At 36.6% G+C, this 21,085-nt stretch overlaps 5 protein-coding genes and 1 pseudogene across 10 annotated transcripts; 4 read left to right on the top strand and 2 right to left on the bottom strand.

Annotated features, from left to right (window-relative positions):
• Positions 1–431: 431 nt before the first annotated feature.
• LOC106310058 lies at positions 432–2,393 on the top strand (annotated as a pseudogene).
• Positions 2,394–4,163: 1,770 nt separating this feature from the next.
• LOC106312250 (F-box protein AFR) lies at positions 4,164–5,494 on the top strand. The gene has a single exon (XM_013749695.1). The coding sequence runs from the start codon at positions 4,357–4,359 to the stop codon at positions 5,461–5,463; it is 1,107 nt and encodes a 368-aa protein (XP_013605149.1). The 5' UTR covers positions 4,164–4,356; the 3' UTR covers positions 5,464–5,494.
• Positions 5,495–5,589: 95 nt separating this feature from the next.
• LOC106312251 (galactinol synthase 6-like) lies at positions 5,590–8,393 on the bottom strand. 2 transcript variants are annotated; one of them, XM_013749697.1, is made up of 5 exons: positions 8,174–8,393; positions 7,259–7,579; positions 6,711–7,034; positions 6,490–6,624; positions 6,173–6,408 (listed from the first exon to the last, which is right to left on the bottom strand). In XM_013749697.1, exons 2-5 carry the CDS (start codon positions 7,574–7,576, stop codon positions 6,190–6,192), a joined length of 996 nt encoding a protein of 331 aa, XP_013605151.1. In that variant the 5' UTR covers positions 7,577–7,579; positions 8,174–8,393; the 3' UTR covers positions 6,173–6,189. The 2 variants fall into 2 exon arrangements, with proteins under 2 accessions (XP_013605150.1, XP_013605151.1); XM_013749696.1 differs by lacking the exon at positions 8,174–8,393 and having other exon boundaries at positions 5,590–6,408; positions 7,259–7,591.
• Positions 8,394–9,177: 784 nt separating this feature from the next.
• On the bottom strand, positions 9,178–10,311 carry LOC106312252. The gene is made up of 2 exons (XM_013749698.1): positions 9,855–10,311; positions 9,178–9,751 (listed from the first exon to the last, which is right to left on the bottom strand). The coding sequence occupies exons 1-2, from the start codon at positions 10,190–10,192 to the stop codon at positions 9,355–9,357; spliced, it is 735 nt and encodes a 244-aa protein (XP_013605152.1). The 5' UTR covers positions 10,193–10,311; the 3' UTR covers positions 9,178–9,354.
• Positions 10,312–13,324: 3,013 nt separating this feature from the next.
• Positions 13,325–17,388, top strand: LOC106311490 (B3 domain-containing protein REM13-like). 3 transcript variants are annotated; one of them, XM_013748673.1, is made up of 10 exons: positions 13,325–13,409; positions 13,499–13,769; positions 13,849–13,932; positions 14,016–14,143; positions 14,610–15,101; positions 15,988–16,008; positions 16,090–16,545; positions 16,643–17,008; positions 17,085–17,201; positions 17,235–17,388. In XM_013748673.1, the coding sequence occupies exons 1-10, from the start codon at positions 13,341–13,343 to the stop codon at positions 17,352–17,354; spliced, it is 2,124 nt and encodes a 707-aa protein (XP_013604127.1). In that variant the 5' UTR covers positions 13,325–13,340; the 3' UTR covers positions 17,355–17,388. The 3 variants fall into 3 exon arrangements, with proteins under 3 accessions (XP_013604127.1, XP_013604126.1, XP_013604125.1); XM_013748672.1 differs by having other exon boundaries at positions 13,858–13,932; positions 17,085–17,388; XM_013748671.1 differs by having other exon boundaries at positions 17,085–17,388.
• Positions 17,389–18,612: 1,224 nt separating this feature from the next.
• On the top strand, positions 18,613–20,605 carry LOC106307164 (serine/arginine-rich splicing factor RSZ22A-like). 3 transcript variants are annotated; one of them, XR_001263290.1, is made up of 7 exons: positions 18,613–18,723; positions 18,859–18,947; positions 19,035–19,123; positions 19,188–19,440; positions 19,532–19,657; positions 19,768–20,008; positions 20,099–20,605. XR_001263290.1 is itself a non-coding variant. In XM_013744039.1 (6 exons), exons 2-6 carry the CDS (start codon positions 18,859–18,861, stop codon positions 19,802–19,804), a joined length of 594 nt encoding a protein of 197 aa, XP_013599493.1. In that variant the 5' UTR covers positions 18,613–18,723; the 3' UTR covers positions 19,805–20,605. The 3 variants fall into 3 exon arrangements, 2 of the variants coding, with proteins under 2 accessions (XP_013599493.1, XP_013599494.1); XM_013744039.1 differs by having other exon boundaries at positions 19,768–20,605; XM_013744040.1 differs by having other exon boundaries at positions 18,617–18,723; positions 18,847–18,947; positions 19,768–20,605.
• Positions 20,606–21,085: the final 480 nt, after the last annotated feature.

Raw genomic sequence — 21,085 nt, 5'->3', positions numbered from 1 at the left:
TTTAAAAGCAAAACATAAAAAATATATATTTATTTATATATAATTAAGTATTTAAAGTAATTATTTAAATTTTAAATACTTATTGTTAGATACCATATCAAAATAAATATGAAATTGAATATTTGAAATATATATTCATGTTTCATATAATTATATTGTATATTCGGACCGGTTTCTTCGGATATCTTTTCGGATTTTTTTGATTTTTTTGGTTTTTTTGGTTTTTCGGGTTTGGTTAATAACACTTCGGGTTCGGATATGTTTTGTACCACTTTACAAAATTCATTCCGGTATTTTTTACATTTCGGACCGGGTAGAGATCGGATTTTTCGGTTCGGGTTTAGTTCAGATTTCGAATTATGGATTTTATGGCCAGGCCTGCTACGAGCCGTCGCTTCAAAATATATATATCACATCCCACAATCCATAACTTCATAAACTTCTCCATTTCTCAATCGAATCAAGGTACAAGCGATGTCAGGCTTAGCATGTGTAATTCATGTAACAAGGAGTTCGAAGACGACGCTGAGCAGAAGCTCCATTACAAGTCCGAGTGGCACCGCTACAATCTCAAGCGCAAGGTCAGTGATTCTCCCCCTTAGAGTTTCTTCGAATGAAACTGCTCGATCGTTTGTTTCCTCGGGAAAAGCCTATGATACAAGCTGATTGTAAGCTTCGTTAGGGTTGAAATGCTTATGAGAATAGCGATTGTTGAAATGTTAGATTACTGGTGTTCCTGGAGTTACGGAAGGTTTGTTTGACGCTAGACAAGCTGCGTTAGCTCAGGAGAGGATCAAATCGTTTGAAGCACCTTTGCTTTACACTTGTGGAGTCTGTGACAAAGCTTACAGGAGTTCCAAAGCTCACGAGCAGCATCTGAAATCGAAGAGCCACGTTTTGAACGCTTCTTCACAAGGAGGGACGAGCAACAACGGGGAGTAGGATAAAGCGATAATCAAGCAGCTCCCTCCTCCTCGCCGTGTTGAGAGGAAGGAGCCTGCTCCGATTGAGGAAGAGAGTGAAGAAGAAGAAGAATGGGTTGAGGTTGATTCTGACGAGGATTTGGAGGGTGAAGATATGGATGAGTCAGGTTCTGGTGAAGACATGGAGGAGGACGATATCGAGTTTGAATTGGATCCGACTTGCTGTTTGATGTGTGATAAAAAGCATAAGACGCTAGAGAAGTGCATGGTCATATGCATAAGTTCCATGGGTTCTTCATTCCTGATATCGAGTACCTCAAGGATCCTAAAGGGTTCCTAACCTACGTTGGTCTAAAGGTATGTAGTTTCGTCTCATCACTTTTAGCCCTCGGTGATTCAACAGACGGTTAAAGATCTTTTTTTTCTCTTACAGGTCAATAGGGACTTCATTTGTCTCTACTGCAATGAGTTGTGCCATCCGTTCAGCAGCTTGGAAGCTGTTCGAAAGCATATGGAAGCCAAGAGTCATTGCAAAGTGCACTATGGTGACGGTGGTGATGAAGAAGATGCAGAACTAGAAGAGTTTTATGACTACAGCAGCATGTATCTAACCTTCCTCTCTTTTAGTATCCACGGAATCGTGCTTGAACTATTGTTTCTTTTGTTTGTATAGTTACGCCAATGAAGGTGAAAACCAGATGGTTGTATCTGGTGAACCAGCTAATACCGTAGAGCTTTTTGGTGGGTCTGAGCTTGTGATCACCAAGAGAGGGGAGAACAAAGTAACGTCCAGGACTCTGGGGTCTCGAGAATTCATTCATGCGCTACTACAAACAGAAGCCACCACCATCTTCTCAGAAGCACATCGTCAACTCTCTAGCCTTGAGGTTTGTCTTGGAGACCCATCAGTGGTCGTCTCTTTTTACTCGTATAATCAGCGAATCAGGCATTGTAGAATCTTGACTTGGATGGATGTTAAACAACGCAGGTACAAGAGCATGGGTCTAGCAACAGTGCAGTCCAAGGAGGACATAGTGAGGATGAAGGTGATGAGAGAGATGAACAAAAGAGGAGCGAGAATGCGTGTTAAGCTCGGAATGAAGAGTAACGTCATCAGAAATCTGCCCAACAACGTCACGTATTAGTCTCGCCCAAACTAGTGCTGTTTGATTCTGCAACGCTTGTTTGTACAGTGAGATCACAAAACCATAGTTTTACTGAACCTTTTGTTGGTGAGCGAGTCCAGGACCTATATAGCTCATATGCTCTTGAAAGATTCTTATGCCCATTGGGTCGATTTTCTCTGATTTAGCCCGTAGTACTTTATTTTCTATTTTCATTTTTTCTGGTAACTACAGACTCTATTTCATGTAAATAACATGAACATGAGAACTCGAGTCCCTAACTCATATATAGAAATTTATCACACAAGGCAGCTAGTATAATGTCTATTTATCATTTTTTATCATTGTTTTAACGTGCAATTTACTCAATATCATTATCATTTCCTCTGTTTTATATTATACATTATTTAAGTTTTTCACACATTAAAAAATGATTAAATATTTTATTTAATTCTTAAGTAAAATAGATATATTCGTTTATTTGTAATTAATAATTAAAATGTAAGAAAATAGACATAAAATTGGAAAATTTTAATAAAGAAATATATTGAAAATGCTCTTATATTTCTTTTTCTACATATTCTGCATTGTGGTGACAGAAAATAAAGAATCCAAAATCTAAGAATCTAAAATGTAATCCTATAAATACAAACATTACTTGAATATATATCAAATGAAAAAAAATGATTTACAATCTATATCGTTTCATCTACTTTATAACTATTAAATTATAATTTACATAATTCATAATTGTTTATATTTATATGATTTTAATTTATTTTTCATCATAATATTATAGTTTTATAAATTAATATTGAGATTAAACTCATAAGCAGACTTATAATTGTAAACATGTATTTTGTTTTTGTTTATAATGATGAGATAGTTGAAATTTAAATACTATTTTAAGTTATTTTGAATTAATTGAATATAGGGTATATATTTTCATTTAAACTCAAATTTTAGATTATTTTGGGCAGATCTTCCTATAAAAATATATACAAGCTAACATACATTTATAACAAAATATAATTAATAATGCAACAAAAAAAAAATAAATCATGAAATTTGCAACGCTAAAAATATATTTGCTGGTTCAAATAACTTAACTGAATATTTCCAAATTTCAAAACATAATTTGAGAAGGCAAAATCCATAAAATACACTTTATACAATTTATTTTCATTACGGACCATCGTAATAAATACAAATTTATTGTAGGCCACCGAATGGATAAGATTTTAAAAAGAAAATAATGCAAAAAAGATTATATATCAAAGCATTTTAATATGTGCATTAATAGTTTCACTAATCGAATAAGAAATTGCGTGGCCTCAAAATGATATACTCCCTCCGTTTTTTTAATATAAGTCGTTTTAGAATTGTGCACATAGATTAAGAAATTATTAATTTTTTATATTTTCTAAACAAAAACACCATTAATTATATACCTAATCACAAATCAACCAATAATAAAATAGAATGTATATTATCATTGGTCATATAACATTAAGTGTTAATAAATTTTACATAGAAAACTGAAAACGTCATATAAGTTGGAACATAAAAATTCCTCTAAAACGATTTATATAAAAAATGGGAGGAGTATATATGTGCGGGGCCAAGGCATGTGCTTCTTATGTTTTAAGGAGGGGACCATGACAATGCTAATGTGGAGGAAAAGTATTGGTTTAGAATGATACCATAATTCATAACATCCAGAAACCAAAATGTTATTCCCAACCTTATGATATGAGCTTGGCCTCGTCAGTTGATGCTATTGAGCTCTGATCATATCTGCACAAAGCATTAGATTCCAAATTCCAAATTCCAATCAGGACACACTACTACTTTCCCCTAATAAGGAGGAAGATGTGAGAGTGTTGACAGCATTTGCTTCAACTTTTTCTGCAGACCCGGAGACTCGATATCTTTTTAGTCTTCTACAAAGTCATACCACAAAGAATCTTTAACTACTTGACTAAATTGCATGTACGAGCGAAGTGTATGTAATACGTACTTTTTAAAAATAAAAATTTCTTGTAAAATACTATATTAAGAAATGACTGCAAAACTAAACATGTGTCTGCCAAAAGTTGTTGTCCCAATCTACAGACACACAAACGTGGACTTGTTTGAAACACGAGTTTCTCGAGACTCCTCCTCCTCTCATTCATCGAATGCGACCTTTTTATCAAACTTGTTTCCACAATAGTGAGTTTCAACCAACCAACAACTCTCCATTTGCCTTTTCTATTTCATTTCTATAAACAGTTTTAAAACATTTCTGAATCATTCACGGAACAACAATGACAGAAACACAAACTAGCATTGGTCAAGAAGAAGAAGAAACAAGAGCAAAGACTCAGCCCTTGATCCCAGGTTTACCCAACGAGATCGCCGAGCTTTGTCTCCTTCGTCTTCCTTACCCATACCATGCTCTCTTTCGCTCCGTTTCATCTTCTTGGAACACAACAATCACCAACCCTAGCTTCCTCCTCTCCAAGCAATCTCTCTCCATCTCTTCTCCTTACCTCTTCGTCTTCTCCTTCAACAAATCAACGGCCAAGGTTCAATGGCAATCCCTCGATCTCTCATCCGGCCGTTGGTTCGTCTTACCTCCGATGCCCAGCTCCTTCGCCAAGATCTCGTCTCCCCACGCGCTCTCCTGCGCGTCGATCCCACGCCAGGGAAAGCTTTTCGTCCTCGGCGGCGGCGAATCCTCTCGCTCCGCCGTCGTATACACCGCCTTGACGAACCGCTGGTCGCTCGAGTCTCCGATGCTGAGTCCGAGAACGTACTTCGTCTCCGGGAACCTAAACGGTAAAATCATGGCCGTCGGCGGGAGCTTGGACGGCGGCGGAGAAGCGACGAAGGACGTCGAATCGTACGATCCGGAGAGCGACACGTGGAAGGAATCCGCGAGGCTTCCGGTGGTGCTGGCGAAGTACGACTCCGCCGTGATCGGGAAAGAGATGCTGGTGACGGAGGGCTGGGCGTGGCCGTTCATGTTTCCGCCGATGGGACACGTTTACGACTCTGATAAAGACACGTGGCGAGAGATGAGCGGCGGGATGAAGGAAGGGTGGACGGGTGTGAGCGTCGTGGTCCGGGGGAGGCTGTTCGTGATCTCGGAGCACGGCGATTTTCCGATGAAGGTTTATTCGTCCGAAGACGACACGTGGAGGTACGTGAGTGGCGAGAAGCTTCCGAGAAAGACGATGAGGCGTCCTTTCGCCGTGGCGGGAGTCGAGGACCGGGTCTTCGTGGTGGGCGAAGGGCTTAACGTGGCGGCAGGTAGAGTGGATGAGGGGCAAAACGGGGAATTCAGTGTTGAGTGGAGGATGATCGCGTCGTCTTCTCATCAAGCTCGTACTCAGTTTTCACCTGCTAGTTGTCACGTGCTTTATGTCTGATTGATTATATAATAGTACTATTTTCTTATTATTTTGTCTCAAAGACTCGAGTGTATATATGGTGATTCGCTTGGGTTAGTTACGTGAAGCCGTATGTGAAAGGTTTACACAAACATTAGAATGAGTGTAAATAGCTGAGAGATCTTAGAATTGGAACGATACCGAGCCAAAGACACAACTTCTAACAAATGACCTGACCTCAATCTTGCCCGAGTCACGTTGAGGGCTACACAGAGCTGCTTCGAAATGCAACGATCCTTCTTCTTCTTACAAGGAAAGTGGTAAACACTGAATAAACAAGTGTCTCGTATTTTGCTTCTCGGTTGTTTGCATCATCCAATAGTCACAAACCAAGTAGACTCGAGCTTAGAATCGTACAATATCGAAGACAAGCCACATCCAAAGTTACCTTCTCAAATTATTAAATATTTATAAAGCTGGTTTTGCAAAAACAGAACAAAAGAAAAAACATAACTATATCCAAAACAGCATTCTCTTCTTATTATTGATAAAAGATTTAACAAGAGGATGAGACACAAAAGCAAGGAGGGTGATCGAGGTTGTTGTCATTGACAAAACACAAGACCAAAACCACTCGAGACGCAAACATAAAACTTAAAAAGAGGTTGCCATATATAATTTTATAAAAAATTATATATATAGCTTAACCTTGAATTAAAGGGAAAAACAGAACGTGAAATAAAATAGACTCCACAATAAGATTGATTATGCGGCTGAGGGAGCAAGGCTGGTAAGGCAATCACCGACTGGTTCCTTGGAAGCTAGGGTTGTGATGATCGGGTTAAGCTTCAACTCAGTCTCAACCAAGTTCTTGTAATCCAAATTTGAATCATCATAAATTTCCCACCATTTTTTCACCAACATTTTGATATCTTCTCGATCCATATGCTCTTCAGCTCCAGTGAATCTCCAAGGCTTTGAGCCCTATTAAATAGCACTTCAGTAACTATATACATACTATATGTGTTAAGAAAATATTGGCAATTTAAAGAAAATAAAACATACTTTGGCACAGTAATGAACAACTTTGATATGATCAAGGTCAACATGTTCAGGATGACGCCAAAGCATAGCCATTACGAGGTTGTAGGTTGTAGGAATTGGCTTGTAAATGTCTTTAAAGTACATATTCAGAAAATCCTATCAGAAATAAACAATAATATTAGTCTTAAAATATATAAAGCTACATCGCGTAATGAAAAACAAAACTTAAAATAAAACCAGACCTGTTCAGCAAAAGAAGTTGGAGCAGTGACTTTAACAACTTGAAGCATATCCTTGTAAGTGAGGAGGTTTGGTTCAAAGACCAACATACCAGCATTGAAGTACATTGGTGGCGGAGGACCATAAGTCTCCACTGGCCATGTCACCTTTTCTGGTGACTGTTGGCAGTAACCAATCTCATATTGAGGTGTTTTGGACCAACTACCCTCGCAAAAGCAGTCTCTAACGGCATACAAGTAGCCAGAAGGAGAATCAAAAAGATGATCAATGTTATCAAACACTTGTATGTCTCCATCAAGATATATCATCTTCTCATACTCCACAAACTGCATTTATAAAATAACATTCATTAAATCCATGTGTAAATCAATCTAACTAGCTATTGCATGCTTTGTATACATGCAATGCAAATAAAAGATATGGTCATATGATGAAATAAATATATGAGTTTTGTGAATCGCTATTGGTTTGGAGTTAAATGGACTAGATCGGGACTAAATTTCAAAAAAGAAATGATATACAAATATCATATGGTAAGTAAGATTTGTACCTCCCAAATACGAAGCTTTGAGTAATTGATGACGTAATAAGCCATAGCATAACCGGCTTGGTTTTCTGGCGGAATAACTGGGTCAATCTCTCGGACAATGCAACCCTGAGCAACCAAGATTTGACGATGTTCTTCTGGCACATCTGGAAGAATCGCCACCACAAGAGGATAAGCCGAGTTCACTTTACGGAGGCCCTTGGCGAGACCAACTACACCCATCCAATAGTCTAGGTTTCCAGCTAAAAAGGTCACATATGCCATTTTTCCATCGTTTGGGCTCGCCACCATGTCAACTTCTCCCTTTCTCTCCACGGTCATATCCTTCGGCGCCATTTCAAACAATTAAAAGAAGATTAGATTGAAACTTTTTTTTATCTCGTTTGGAGCTTGTGTTTAGAAGTGGATGAAAGAAATGGAGAAACCATCCTTCGTTATATAAGAGGTAGAGAGCGTGAAGGGAGTTAAATGACAAGGATAGTATGGAAACAAAATCATCTCAAATACATTTTATCTTTATCTTGATTCCATATAAGCTGAAATCTCTCGATTTGCAATATTTCCGATTTATTACGAGTCGCCTCCATCATCCAATTAGCTTTTATATGGAAAATATATATGTCATTACATTCCAAAACATAGAAACTTGCTCTGTATACATGGAAACTCCTAGAATCTTCAAACAGTTTTTGATATCTCGTATACATATATGGTTAAATATTTTGAAATTAGTAGTATATTTATATATCTATAAATAAAGGCTAATATTTGTATAATGGGAAACCTCAATAATGTTTAGATTTTTTAGATCGGAATTACAAGATATCTCTCATATATGGTTGTACCTTAAATATTCGAAACGTCCGAAAAAGGTTATACAAAATAAATGTTCGAAAAGATAACATTGTTGATCGATACCTTCAGGCCCACGTCTTGCTCTGTTAGGGGGCTTGGGCAAAGCCCTTCCGTTGAATTCCTGACATTGTAATACACTAACTAATACTAAAACTAAGAAAAAATACACATGGGACAATGTCTGTCGTAGGAGTTACATGTCAATGAGCTTTTGTGTATTGGTGTCCATTCGGAAATCAGTGTTAGTTTGCTCTGCTCACACATACAACAACAGACAAAAGGCTTCTCTGCTTATCTCCAATTATCTATCACAATTCACTTCATATTTCATATAGACCACACCCAAACAGACCACATACGTCCCTCTCCTCTGTGACCGTTAGTATCATAACATGTAAGACAATAAGTTAGGTATTAGCCCTGTTCGTTTGGTTGCCGTAGGTTTCGCGTCAGCGGTAGCGGTAGCGTCTGCGTCGGCGGCGGCGGCAGCGTCAATGAAAACAGTTGTTGTTCGTTTCGCAGACGCTGACGCTGCCGCTGACGCTGCCGCAGATTATTGTTCGTTTAGAAGACGCAGGAAGTTGAAGTCGACGCCGACGCTGCCGCAGGAAGCATAGTAAGGGTAAAATAGTAAATTACCTTATTAGCCGCAGGGTTTATGTCGCGACCGCAAGTTTTATCGGCGTCAGCCGCAGGACGCGGTGTTCGGACGCGGCGTCAGACGCAGCTGCCTGCGTCAACGAAACGAACAAGAGTTGACGTCCAATGTTGACGCTGCCGCTGGTACCTGCGGCAACCAAACGAACAGCCCTATTATTGTTTTAAGATTCAAATCCAAAATTTTATATGCGGATAACCTTTGAGAGTTGTCACCAAACTAAAGAACAGTTGTGAAACGCAATATCTGAGATACGGTCATGATTGATCCAACTGATATGAAGAATTCCGTTGATTCTACCAAAGTTAATGAATGCACCGTAGTGTTTCAAAATATGAAGGACTCCGACAACCATAGATCCTCATCAACCTCCACAAAACTTGAGAGGTAGTACTTTTTCAAGAAGCTCTTCACATGAAGGTTTCTGACATATATGTGAAAATAATTTTCAGATGATTTTAAAACATATTATCAGACAAAAAAAGATGATGAAAGTCTTAATGTGTTGCCAATAAATAATAATATTCTTAACAAATCAAATCTTCCACCACTAAAACATCCTGTAATTAAAAACGAGAATTATATATCACTCATCATCATCACAACTACCACCGTCGTCATCTTCCTCTTGCAAACTACTTAGACAGAAACAACTTTGAGTCTGAGCCATCAAATCTTGCTTACTCTTCATCATCATCTTCCTCCTCTCAAACAAACTGATAGTTTGAATATCACCGTCAGTATCCAGTTTATTGGGTTCTTGGAGTGCAAGTAAAGGCGTGGAATTAGGGTTTTGCCAAGTGTAGAAACTGGATACTGACATAGATCTTCCTCTACTCCTCAGCTTATTTGCAATAATCAACCTCCTCTTTTTATTGAACGGGTTTTCTACTTTTTCCAGATCCTTTGCTTTGATGTTGCTAGATTCCATTAAATTCCCAAAAGATTTTGATTTACCCACGTAATGGTTCGATAACCCTCTCCTGAACAAACAAAACAAACAAACTTTTTATCAGTACTATTCAGACAAAACCAACATAACAGTTTCATTGCGAAGCCTTGCACTTAGATAAATTGAAAACTTACTTAATCGGTAGAGAGTCTTCTAAAGAGGAACTAAACGAAACGAGGGCTCCTCCTTCTCCTTGTGACGAAACGGCGTCGTCTTCGTCCTCCTCCTCGTTATCGCTGATCTCTCCGATCGACGATGAGCTATCCTCCGACGATTCCTCCGCTGATTTATTACTCATACTTAACTCGATACGGCTGGCAAGCCCGATCTGCGATCCACCTCCTCGTCCCGATTCATCCGCCATAAACAGAGCCGGCGGCGGTACGGCCTTATCCTGCGCCGATACACCGCCACGATCTCTAACGCACGCCGCCGTGCCGATTCCAAACGATGAACCCACCATGACCTCCATCTAATCTTCCGATACGATCTCTTGGTTAAGCAATATCGAAGAAGAAAGAGAGAAGAAAAAGCTCAAACAAACACCACTGATCGAGAAAAAATGGAATAAAGATGGATAAAGGATCATTTCTCATTTATATTTATATTAACAAATATCGTATAAAAATACGACTACAGTATGTATTGTGAGGCTTATGTGTAGACGCAGACACGCACATGTTTTCAATATGGGAATAATAGTCCGAGGCACGCTAACTTTGACGATTGACACGGTCTTGATGACGTGGCGAAACTCTATTGGCTTGATTTTGGACCCTTAGCCGGACGTTTCGGGTTTGGGTCTCCGTTTAATGTTAGGTGGGTACCACCTCGATCTTATCCGTTTCTTATTTGTGTTCCTCGAATTTTTTTTTTTCATTTTAAGATTTGTTTATCAATCGGAAAAGGGAAAAAAAATCTTGAACAGATCAAATTGATCGGAAAATAAGATGCTGATTTGCAATAATAAGTCAAAAGATATACAAAAATATTCGTGTATAACTTACTTTATATTTTAAAAAGGAAAGTACTATGTGGATATATATTGTTAAGTAGTAGGATGATTAGTTTATTAAACAAGTGGACAAATTAAACCTTATCCCGTTTACTTTTCGTACCAATTAAAAACGATTATGGTGTTAAAGATAAGAAAATATATTAAACATGAAAGATTAGAAAACAAGACTGGTAATGCTGAATTAGTGCGTAAGCAAGAACTTTGACTGGTTCAAAATGAGAATATAGGATCAATTTATATTTAATTAACATATAACTTTGCTGAGTCATGTTAAAAAAATGGGATAATTTGAAATACCTTATTTGTGATTTGAAATTTGAAAATACACCTTTATTTTTTATTTTTGAAAATTACAATTTCTTATATATGAAAAGACGTGTTTATCCTAATATAATATAAAGCTAAAAAGTTAAATAAACTTAAATTCGAAATTATTTATGTTTTGAAATAACTATATATTAGAAACATTATTTATACGATAAAAACGTTTTCACTGATATATTATATTAGGTGTTTCGCCCGCCAAGCGACACAATTATTTTTCTAATATTTATTAATAAATAAATTATTAATTTAAAGACTAAAAAAATAATTTATTCACATTTACAAAATCAATAAAAAAATTTAAACATTAAACTATTTATATATGATACAGTCTTTCACTAAAAAATAAATATTTATTTTATAAAAATTAGAAACAATAATGCTGTGTTTATATTGTAGAAATCTCTTTATATACAATTTTTTTGATTGTGTTTTTTATTTTTAAATTTTAATTCTTCATTAATTGTCAAGATCATTAATTATGTTTATCAAAACATAGCTAATATATAAACTTATAATTATCAAGACTATTTAATGATTTTGAAAGTTTTTATTATAATTGATTTATGTTTAATGGTTAATTATATAAAAATATATAAAAATAAATTTAATTATTCATTAACGGTAACATCGTATTTAGCCAGTTTAACTTTTAACATGTGAGCCGCGAAAAATCACTTCACAAATAATAGTATAGATATCAAACTAAATAAAAATAAATAGCAATATTCTAAATTTTCAATAATACTATTTATTTATTCTATTTTTATAATATAATTTTTTGACATAATGATCTCTCATTTTCCATCTTTTTATTTTATCTAAAATAATATATTTATAAGTTCTTACATTTAGATATTAATATGTCATATTTTGTTATCTATATGTTGTAGTGAAATTTAAACTTTTAAATAATATTTTAATTTTGAGAATATAGTTGTCATTCTCCTGTACAAGACACACTAAATCAGAATAATTTCAACATTCTCAAAACTGTGAAAATTAAAAAATAAATAAATAGAAATATAATTAAAATATTTTCTTAGATTAAAAATGAAAATAAAAATTGAAGCAAAACTCTATTAGAATAGAAAATAGAGGCAATCATCAGAAATGATATTTGCGTTAATGAAAAATATATTAATTTTTAACAATTAATTTTAATAGATTAAATTACTTTTTAAAACTGAAAACTTATAAGTGAAATTGTAAAAAAAAATATTTTTAAGTTTGTAAGCAAAACTATCTTGTTTCATTTTCCTTTTTATTAATGAAAAGCTAATATATATACTAACGAATGCTAACCTCGATCATTTAACGGTATCATGTTTAGGTCTGGACAAATAAACCGAACCCGAAACTCCAAGTCGAACGAATCCGAACCAATCCGAATACGATATAAATACGGAATGGATATTGTTTTATGGTATTTTCGGTTATGTTGTAATCCGAACCAAACCCGAACCTAAATGGATATCCGACAGAACCCGAAACATTCAAAATCCCAGAAAATAACTTGTACCAAACATGATCTAAATTTCTAATATATATCCAAGATACACTAAGATATTATTGAACATCTAAAATAATTATCTGTTACATGAAGGTTGATGGTTGAAGTTGGCGGTTGAAGCTTGAAGTTTTTACATTTTGGTTTTGTTTCATTGAATAATGTTTCTCATTTCATGAGAAATTGGTTTTCGTTCTATGCTTTCATTTATTTGATTTTCTTTCTATCAATAATTATGTTTACCTTCCGTCTAATTTTGAATGATCACGTTAGATGTACCTTTCTTATTTTTGGATCGATTTTAATTATGTTTTGGTTATACAAATCAGGTACTTTAAAACCGAAGAACTGATTTTACTTATGTTTTAGTTACAAAGTAGATACAAAGTAGGTACTTTTAAGCCGAAGAACCGATTGAGATCCAAAGCCGAAAGTACATCGGGTTGTACCGGTTCTTTAAAGATTTACTAACCTCAACCTGAACCTGATAGAACTCGAACCATTCCGAACCGAACTTTCATATAAACCAAATGTTACTAGTTTTGACAAACCTAAAAAAAACTAAGATCCTTTTGGACAAAAGCTAAAAGATTGGGATCTCGAATGTCCAGCCTAATCATGTCCATTTCAGTGAGAGTTGGGTCTATGAGCAGTAGAAGCTGAAAGCAAGGACCCTACCTTTTTAGGCCCAAAATACCACTATATATTTCGCTAAGGCCCAAACAGTTTAATCCGTTGAAAGAAGAGGAGAGCAGCGAAGCTTCGGCAATGGCGAAATCAAGGCTTCTTCGCCCACAGTTCTTCCACACACTAGTTCCAGGCTTTCACACTCACCTCGTAAACCATCTCTCTTACACACTCTCTCTCTCTCTCTCGAACAGCTAGCTTATTCACAGTACATTCATACTTTCGTTGTTTGTTTGTAGATGATTCCTGAAGACTTCTTCTCTAAGTACATTGAGGAAGGAAGAAGCATGGCGGCTGAGCTGATATCCGACGCGTCGGATAAAAAATGGAGACTGAAGATGACTGGTCGGAGACTCGGTGACGGCTGGAGAGAGTTCGCCGTTGATAATAATCTTCGGTTCGGCGGCGTCCTTCTTGTTAGATACGAAGGAGATATGGTCTTTCATGTTTCGAATTTAGGTCAAAATTGCTGTGAGATTCAAGACATTTCGCCTCCATGCAACAAATTTGGTGAGCCTTCTTCTTCCTCTGACTTTCTTTTTGTTTTTCCTGGAGATTCAATGTTTCATTTGAGTGATTTTGTTTTTAGTGAAATCAGATAAAACTTTGTTGAAGAAGCGTCTGCATCCAAGAACGCAAGTAGATAGATGTGATGAGGATGAGGATGGCATTGGTGATTTCACTTCTCTTAGATTCTGTTGTTATATTATTTGATTCCAGTCCAACTACAGTCTTTAAGATGTGGTACTGATACAGAGCTTCCCAGAAACAAGAAAACGGAGATGAGAAGTCCAGAAGCAGAAGCAGAACCACTTTCTTCTTCTTCAGATAACTCCTGTTTTGTGGCTCTTGTCACGGCTTCTAGTCTACGCACAGATAAACTGGTCTTTACTTTTACTCTTTCTCTCACTATTAGCTCCAATGAACGGCTGTTTGAAGGGCCTAGTTTAGTCTTGAGTAAAACCAACATTCTGTTGTATATATTTTAGATTCAACGTGGGTTTGGTTTCATTTGGATTTTTGATTGGTTCGATTTGCACTTTATGCTTGCATCTCTACTGCTTTCGTGATAACTAATGAAAGAGTTTGTTCACGTTTTGTTATATTACTGAAACTAAACCAGGGTTCATTCGGGTTTCTTCTGTTTTTCGTAGGCTGTTGTTTGATCTAATTACTGGAATTCGTTTAGATGACTATGTATACTTGCAAAATAGATATGATGGTTGATTTTTAGGGATATGGAACTCTTGTTGTGGTGCTCAGTTCTTGCTTGATGCCAAAGGCTGAAAATATACAAAGAAACCCCTAAGTAAATTAATCTCACTCTTGTGTTGAATCTGGTGTTTGCAGTATCTTCCACAACATATTACAAGCTCAAATGGTCTTACAAGAAAATGCCGCAAGATTGTTTTAGTAGATGGAGGGGAAAGATCATGGACATTGGATCTGAGCTTCAACAAATCATCCGATACTTTTTGCATGAGCCGAGGTTGGAGAAACTTCTGTGAAGAAAACGGTCAAGAACCCGGAGGCTTCTTTATGTTTAAACTAGTGGGAAATAGAGAAACTCCAGTGCTCAGTCTCGGCCTTACAGAATCTAATAATGATACAAGGGTCTGCTCACAAGCTAGCGAGAGGGAATCTCTTTCCACAGAACTTAGCAGCGAAGATGAATACATACAAGGCGAGAGCAGTGAAGACGATTGCAGCTCAATGGAGTCGTTGATGGAGACAGGAAAAAAGAAGTGTAGTCCGAAACGAAGAGTCACATCATATGCATCATATTCTTCATATTTGCCATATTATAAACGATATGTAACATTTACGCTTCGGCATGGTTATGCCACACACAGTGGCCGAGCCAGAAACTTTTTGTACCGTGGTCGGAAAAAAATCAAAAAAAATAATTTAACCACAAAAAACTACATATACTCTAGGCACACTCCACTTTCCATTGAATGTAAGAATTTATTCAAACCGAAAATTGTTTGTATAATGACCGTTTCTTTTTTTAGAGTGTTCTGTATTTTTAAAGTTTTCAAGAAAAAACATAGCAACAATGAATAAAAACATAGTTCTATCTCTATCTTTAAAATCTTCTCAGACCGAACCACCGAACCACACGATTATAGCAATTCTACTGTACGCACACTCATAGCTTGAAACTTTTTTATGACAGTTTTATTGGCTAAAATATATAGAAAACCAACCTAAAATTGAACTAAAAATAATTATAGAGCACGAGTTAGGAGTCCGCCGTCGTCTTCTATTCCCGTTCACGAGTTAAAAATATAGTCTTCTTTTCTTTTTTATGTTTACTTGTTTTATAATGTTTCTATATTGTAAATTAGTTGGACCTAATACAACTTGAACTTAAACTAACATATTACTAAAGTTTAAAATAACTTGGATTTTATATTTTTGGATTTTTATCGAAAAATGAGGTTCAAACTAATATAACTCCAAAGTTTCAATGATTAATCTTTAGTTGTACAAATAAATTTTTTATCTCCAATGTTTAGTAATTATTTTTGTGGGGTCAAAATTATTTTTTTAGTGGGGTCAACACAAATTCTGTTTAAAAAAATCAATTGTTTTTTAAAAAGTAGTGGGGTCAGCTGACCCCCCTCCTCATATGCTGCCTCCGCCCCTGGCCACACTTTTTTTTTTTTTTTTTAAAAGTAGTGGGGTCAGCTGACCCCCTCCTCATATGCTGCCTCCGCCCCTGGCCACACATCATCATACATTGGTAAGTTCATCAAAAAACAACTCTGGATTCTGCCCCTTATTGGTTTTGAACTTTTGACGCATGTTTATTCGTCCTCTACAGTCTCTTCCAGCGCTATTTGTGAGAGAGAATGGCATCAACAAGCCTGGGGAGATACATCTATTGGGTAAAGATGGTACAAAGTGGCCGACAAGCCTTTTAGTCAACATCAGAGGAAGTATGAGTTTGGGAAAGGGTTGGAAAGATTTTGTCAAAGCGAATGGCGTAGAGTCAGGCTTTACACTCAAGTTGATGTGGGAAGACACAACTCCGGTGTTTTGTTTGTGCTCTGCAGATTCTACCAGTGACAGAGAGCAAGAAGAGTATTTCAAAGCTATCAGGAAACAATCTCTTTTCATGGATCCTAGCAACATAGAGAATAGCAGCAAAGATGAGAAAAACAAAGAAGAGAACATGTCATGGGAGAGGAAGAAGAGAGGGAGAGGTTCAACTCCATTGAGCCTAAAACAATTTGTGACATTAACGATTACACCTTGCTGCTTCATAACGTGTAGACTGGTAAGTTTATCAAAGAGTTTCTTGTTTCAGAGGATTAGTTTTCTCTCTTGCGCTCTTGGTATTACGTATATGTATTCTCCCTTCGATCCTTTTCCAGGTTCTTCCAGCACAGTTTGCAAGAGAGAATAGCTTGAACAAGCTCAGAATGATATATCTGTTGGGTAGAGATGGTAGAAAGTGGCTGACAAAAATCCATCAGGACAAAAAAGGAAGAATGAGTTTGGGAAAGGGTTGGAAAGATTTTGTTGAAGCAAACAACTTTAAGTCAGGCGATTCCTTTGCTATGGAGTTAATATGGGAAGACGGAACTCGTATGCTCAGGTTGTCAGGTGCAGAGTCTAGCAGTTCAAAAGCATATGTTTCCACAGAAGCTGGAAGCAGTAGTGATTCATCATCCTCAGCAATCCAAAATCGATCGGTCACATTAACACTCACACCGGAAGAGGTTAGAGCCTGTAAGCTGGTAAGTCCATTTTCAAACATGGGTTAGTTTCTGTCTGTGAATTTATAATTGGCAAGTTCTACCTACTGTTTTGCAGCATCTTCCAAGTGAATTCATGAAGGCTAATGGTATCAACAGACTTGGGAAGATAACTCTTTTGGGTGCAAACAAAATGGAATGGTCTGCGTATCTGTTGACAAGAGATGGGACTGTTGCTTTGGGAATTGGTTGGGACGAGTTTTGTGAAGCTAATGGCGTAAGTTTAGGAGAATCTTTCACTTTAGAGTTTAGTAAAGAACAAAACAGAACAACTCCTGTACTTAAGTTTTGTTCTCTGGAGACTAACAAAAAGGTAGGAAAATGTTAATTAGATATTAAAGATCCAGGTGGTGACAACTCTTTCATCATACAATAGGATGTAAATCAATCATAATAGCCATTACCAACTCCTGCCTTTTCCAGACTTAAGTTAATTTCTGCAGGGAAATATCGAATAGGAATTTTGAATCATGCAAAAATGGGGTTCACAAAACATGTTTGAAAGAGAGAGTGTTCAAAACCGGTGTTTAAAATTTACCACAAATAATAAACGAGGCATTTAAAGTGTAAAAATTTTATACAATTTACTGGAGTATGAACAAAAAATAAATTAAAATGGATTGTATATTTTTTTGTTCATATTTCACTTTCCATTCTATTTTTGGAGTAAATTATGGTTCACATATTAAAGTAATGCGTAAAATTTTATACAATTTATATTATTAATACATAGAAATATTATTAAAAACAATTAATTAAAGTTCCGTGCTATGTAATTGGTTAAGAATTTGAAACGATATCAAATTTTTTTTTGAGTTATTCTTGGGTTCACCAACCAATAGAAAATTGTCATTTTAAATCTAGTATCTTTTAATTAAGGAAACCAAATAACTTGGCAAATTATATTATTTTTTCAAAATAAAAATTAAAAATAAATAAAAATAATATATAAAAAACGAATTCAAAAGAAAAAAAAATGTTGTCAACAAAACACTAAATCCTAAACTCTAATACTAAACCCTAAACTCAAATCCTAAATCCTAAATCCTTGGGTAAACCCCTAAACCCTTGGAAAAACACTCAACATGTTGTCAACAAAACACTAAACCCTAAACTCTAATCCTAAACCCTAAACCCTTGGAAAAACCTTAAACCCTTGGGTAAACCCTAAACCCTTTGGTAAAGCCTAAACCCTTGGGTAAACCCTAAACCCTTAGGTAAACTCTAAACCCTTGGAAAAACACTAAACATTTGGATAAATTCTAAATTATAAATCTTAAACTCTAAACTCTAAATCTTAAAAATAAATATTTTTTTTAAATAATATTTTTTTAGAACTATTGTTATTTTTATTTATTTAATTTTTTATTAAAAGCATAATATAATTTGATAAGTTATTTTGTTTCCTTGATTAAAAGATAGTAGATCTAAAATGACCAGGTTGGTGAACCTAAAGTTATTAAGATGCTTGCTGTTTTGTTATAGCTTAATAATATTACTGTGAGACGGGAAGTTTAATAGACCCATTTGGAGCCCAAAAATAAGCAATAAGAACATTAAGTAGACCCACATCAAAAAAAGTCTCTTTGGTTTATATTCCCATCTCCTCCACTCTCAAATTAGATAACCCTAATTTCTTTCGCACGACCCAAGGACACGCCGTTTCGCTTCTCCTCACCACCAAGTGATCTCTTCAGGTGATCCCCGATCTCCGTTTCCACTCCCTCTCCTGTTTTCTTAGCTAATAGGATCTCCCTCGTTGATCAGTTGAATCTCATAGCGTTGATCTAAATCTAAACTTGAATTTGAATTTGATCGAGGTGATTGAACAGATGTCGCGTGTGTACGTTGGTAATTTGGATCCGCGAGTTACAGAGCGCGAGCTCGAGGATGAGTTTCGTGTCTACGGAGTCATCAAGAGGTTATACAATTTCGATTCATTTACCTTAAACCTGTATTAATTGTTTGATTTGAAGTTTGTATTTAAAAGTTTGTTATTGTTGTGCAGTGTATGGGTTGCAAGAAGACCACCTGGTTACGCTTTTCTTGATTTCGAAGACTCAAGGGACGCCCGCGACGCCATCCGTGACTTAGATGGTACCAAATACGAATCTTTTTTAAAATTATCACAGTGCCAGTTTGATATTTTTGTTTATGTTAGGCAAGAATGGATGGAGAGTAGAGCAGTCTCATAACCGTGGCGGCGGTGGAGGAGGCCGTGGTGATGGTGGTCGTGGCCGTGGTGGTTCTGATTTGAAGTGCTATGAGTGTGGCGAGTCTGGTCACTTTGCACGTGAATGCCGCTCCCGTGGTGGTGGTGGCTCTAGGAGGGGTCGAAGTCCTTCTCCTCGTGGTCGCAGCCGTAGCCGCAGTCCTCCAAGATACAGAAAGAGCCCAACCTATGGAGGGCGCAGGTTCTTTTGTTATTGACGATTTGTGTAACTTGTCTTCTAGCTCCAGTGAGCGTATTAACTAACTTGTATTTTTTTTTTTTTTGGTTTTCAGGAGTTACAGCCCTCGTGCGAGATCTCCTCTTCCTCCAAGACGTCGTAGTCCTTCTCCTCGTGTTCGCAACTACAGCAGGTCACCACCACCTTACAGAGCACGTGAGGAGGTGCCTTATACTAATGGGTATACATACTCTCTTTTTCGCAAGTCCTTTACTTTAAGACTCCATGCTATGTGTAACATTGATTTGTCTGCATTATTTGCTCATTCGTTTTTGTATCTGTTTTATGCAGAAATGGTCTGAAAGATGTGCGCAGAAGCCGTAGCTGAGTGTTTTAAGGGACCAGGGAACTAACTGTTTTCTTGCGACGTCAAGAGGGCAGCTTAAGGGAAATTAGTATCTGTGAATCTCACTAAGAGAAACATGTTTTTAGCTGTTGGGGTGGATTGGATATACTTACACTACTTTTGAATTGCTGGATCATGCTTCTTATTTGAGTTTGGATATGAAGCCGTAGTTGTGTCTGCCGTTAGGTAAAGTACCTTTTAATATTCCTACCCAAGTTCTTAAAAGACGTAAAAACATTAATGAAATTCTGAGTGTTTTGTTTTATTGTGTCCGAGGTTTCTTCGGGTTTCTTCTACTGCTTCATTGCTTATCTCTGCTTCTCTACTCTGCTCTGAGAGTCTGAGGCTACGTTAATTGATTGACCTGCAATGTTTGTGGACTTGTTTCTTTGGGTTTCTACTGCTTCGTTGCTTATCTCTGCTTCTCTGCTCTGCGCTGAAGTTTCTTCGTTAATTGATCGACCTGCACTGTCATCTTCGTAGTAGCTTGTGGATCCCTAACTTTTCTTCGGGTTTCCTCTGCTTCGTTGCTTAACTCTGTTTTTCTGCTCTGCCCTGCGGTAAATTGATTGACATCTTCATGATAGTTTACCACGTTGTGGATCTTCTACTTGCTACTGCTTCTGCTTCCTCGTATGTTTGAAAACTTCATCAGCTCTGATGTTGCCCTTCTTCAAAACCATTATGGCCTTTTTTTTTTCTTGAACATAAAAGAGTCTCTTTGTTTATACACTGGCAGGTACTTATCACGCTTTGAATAAATTTTCCATGTTTTCTTTGAAAGTATGATGGCTGTTTTAGGCCTCATCTCTACAGTTTTAAAGTGCACAGAAATGTTTTCTTTTAATGCTCTGTTTTAGGCATCATCGAAAGTGCTTCACCATTATATCTGCATTGTATTAACATTCGTTGCGTGAGGACACATAACACCACCACGCCTAATGAAATTCATATCATTTTCTATAACAACAAACAATGTTAATGAACTTGTCCTAACATCATAAGATTCATAACATACAACTTTTTTAAAAACCCATTTGTCATCATTTTCTCTCTATGTTTAAGAGTTTCTGGTGGAAACCAAGCAATTTTTGGTTATCCTCAAATCCGATGCCTAATCCCTCACTGGCCACGTTAAGAGCCATCTCTGGACCAGGAAGAGATCCAAACATAGCAGCTCATTAGCAACCCAAATGACTTAGAACCATATATTCGAGACTGTTCCCAAACAAAAACCAAAAGCTTCTTCACTACAGTTCCTTT

Source organism: Brassica oleracea, chromosome C8 (assembly GCF_000695525.1).
Source record: "Brassica oleracea var. oleracea cultivar TO1000 chromosome C8, BOL, whole genome shotgun sequence".
In the NCBI taxonomy this organism is placed as follows: Eukaryota; Viridiplantae; Streptophyta; class Magnoliopsida; order Brassicales; family Brassicaceae; genus Brassica; species Brassica oleracea.
This window is presented reverse-complemented; position numbering and strand designations above follow the sequence as displayed.

Coding starts and splice junctions, on each gene's coding strand:
- LOC106312250 (XM_013749695.1), top strand. CDS start 4,357: ATGACAGAAACACAAACTAGCATTGGTCAAGAAGAAGAAGAAACAAGA.
- LOC106312251 (XM_013749696.1), bottom strand. CDS start 7,591: ATGGCGCCGAAGGATATGACCGTGGAGAGAAAGGGAGAAGTTGACATG. Junction 6,625..6,710: donor CAACTTCTTTTGCTGAACAG/GTCTGGTTTTAT, acceptor TATTTCTGATAG/GATTTTCTGAATATGTACTT. Junction 6,409..6,489: donor TTGTTCATTACTGTGCCAAA/GTATGTTTTATT, acceptor GCTATTTAATAG/GGCTCAAAGCCTTGGAGATT.
- LOC106312252 (XM_013749698.1), bottom strand. CDS start 10,192: ATGGAGGTCATGGTGGGTTCATCGTTTGGAATCGGCACGGCGGCGTGC. Junction 9,752..9,854: donor GAAGACTCTCTACCGATTAA/GTAAGTTTTCAA, acceptor TTGTTTGTTCAG/GAGAGGGTTATCGAACCATT.
- LOC106311490 (XM_013748671.1), top strand. CDS start 13,341: ATGGCGAAATCAAGGCTTCTTCGCCCACAGTTCTTCCACACACTAGTT. Junction 13,933..14,015: donor TGAGGATGAGGATGGCATTG/GTGATTTCACTT, acceptor GTACTGATACAG/AGCTTCCCAGAAACAAGAAA. Junction 14,144..14,609: donor GTCTACGCACAGATAAACTG/GTCTTTACTTTT, acceptor TGGTGTTTGCAG/TATCTTCCACAACATATTAC.
- LOC106307164 (XM_013744039.1), top strand. CDS start 18,859: ATGTCGCGTGTGTACGTTGGTAATTTGGATCCGCGAGTTACAGAGCGC. Junction 19,124..19,187: donor CGCCATCCGTGACTTAGATG/GTACCAAATACG, acceptor TGTTTATGTTAG/GCAAGAATGGATGGAGAGTA. Junction 19,658..19,767: donor GAGGTGCCTTATACTAATGG/GTATACATACTC, acceptor TGTTTTATGCAG/AAATGGTCTGAAAGATGTGC.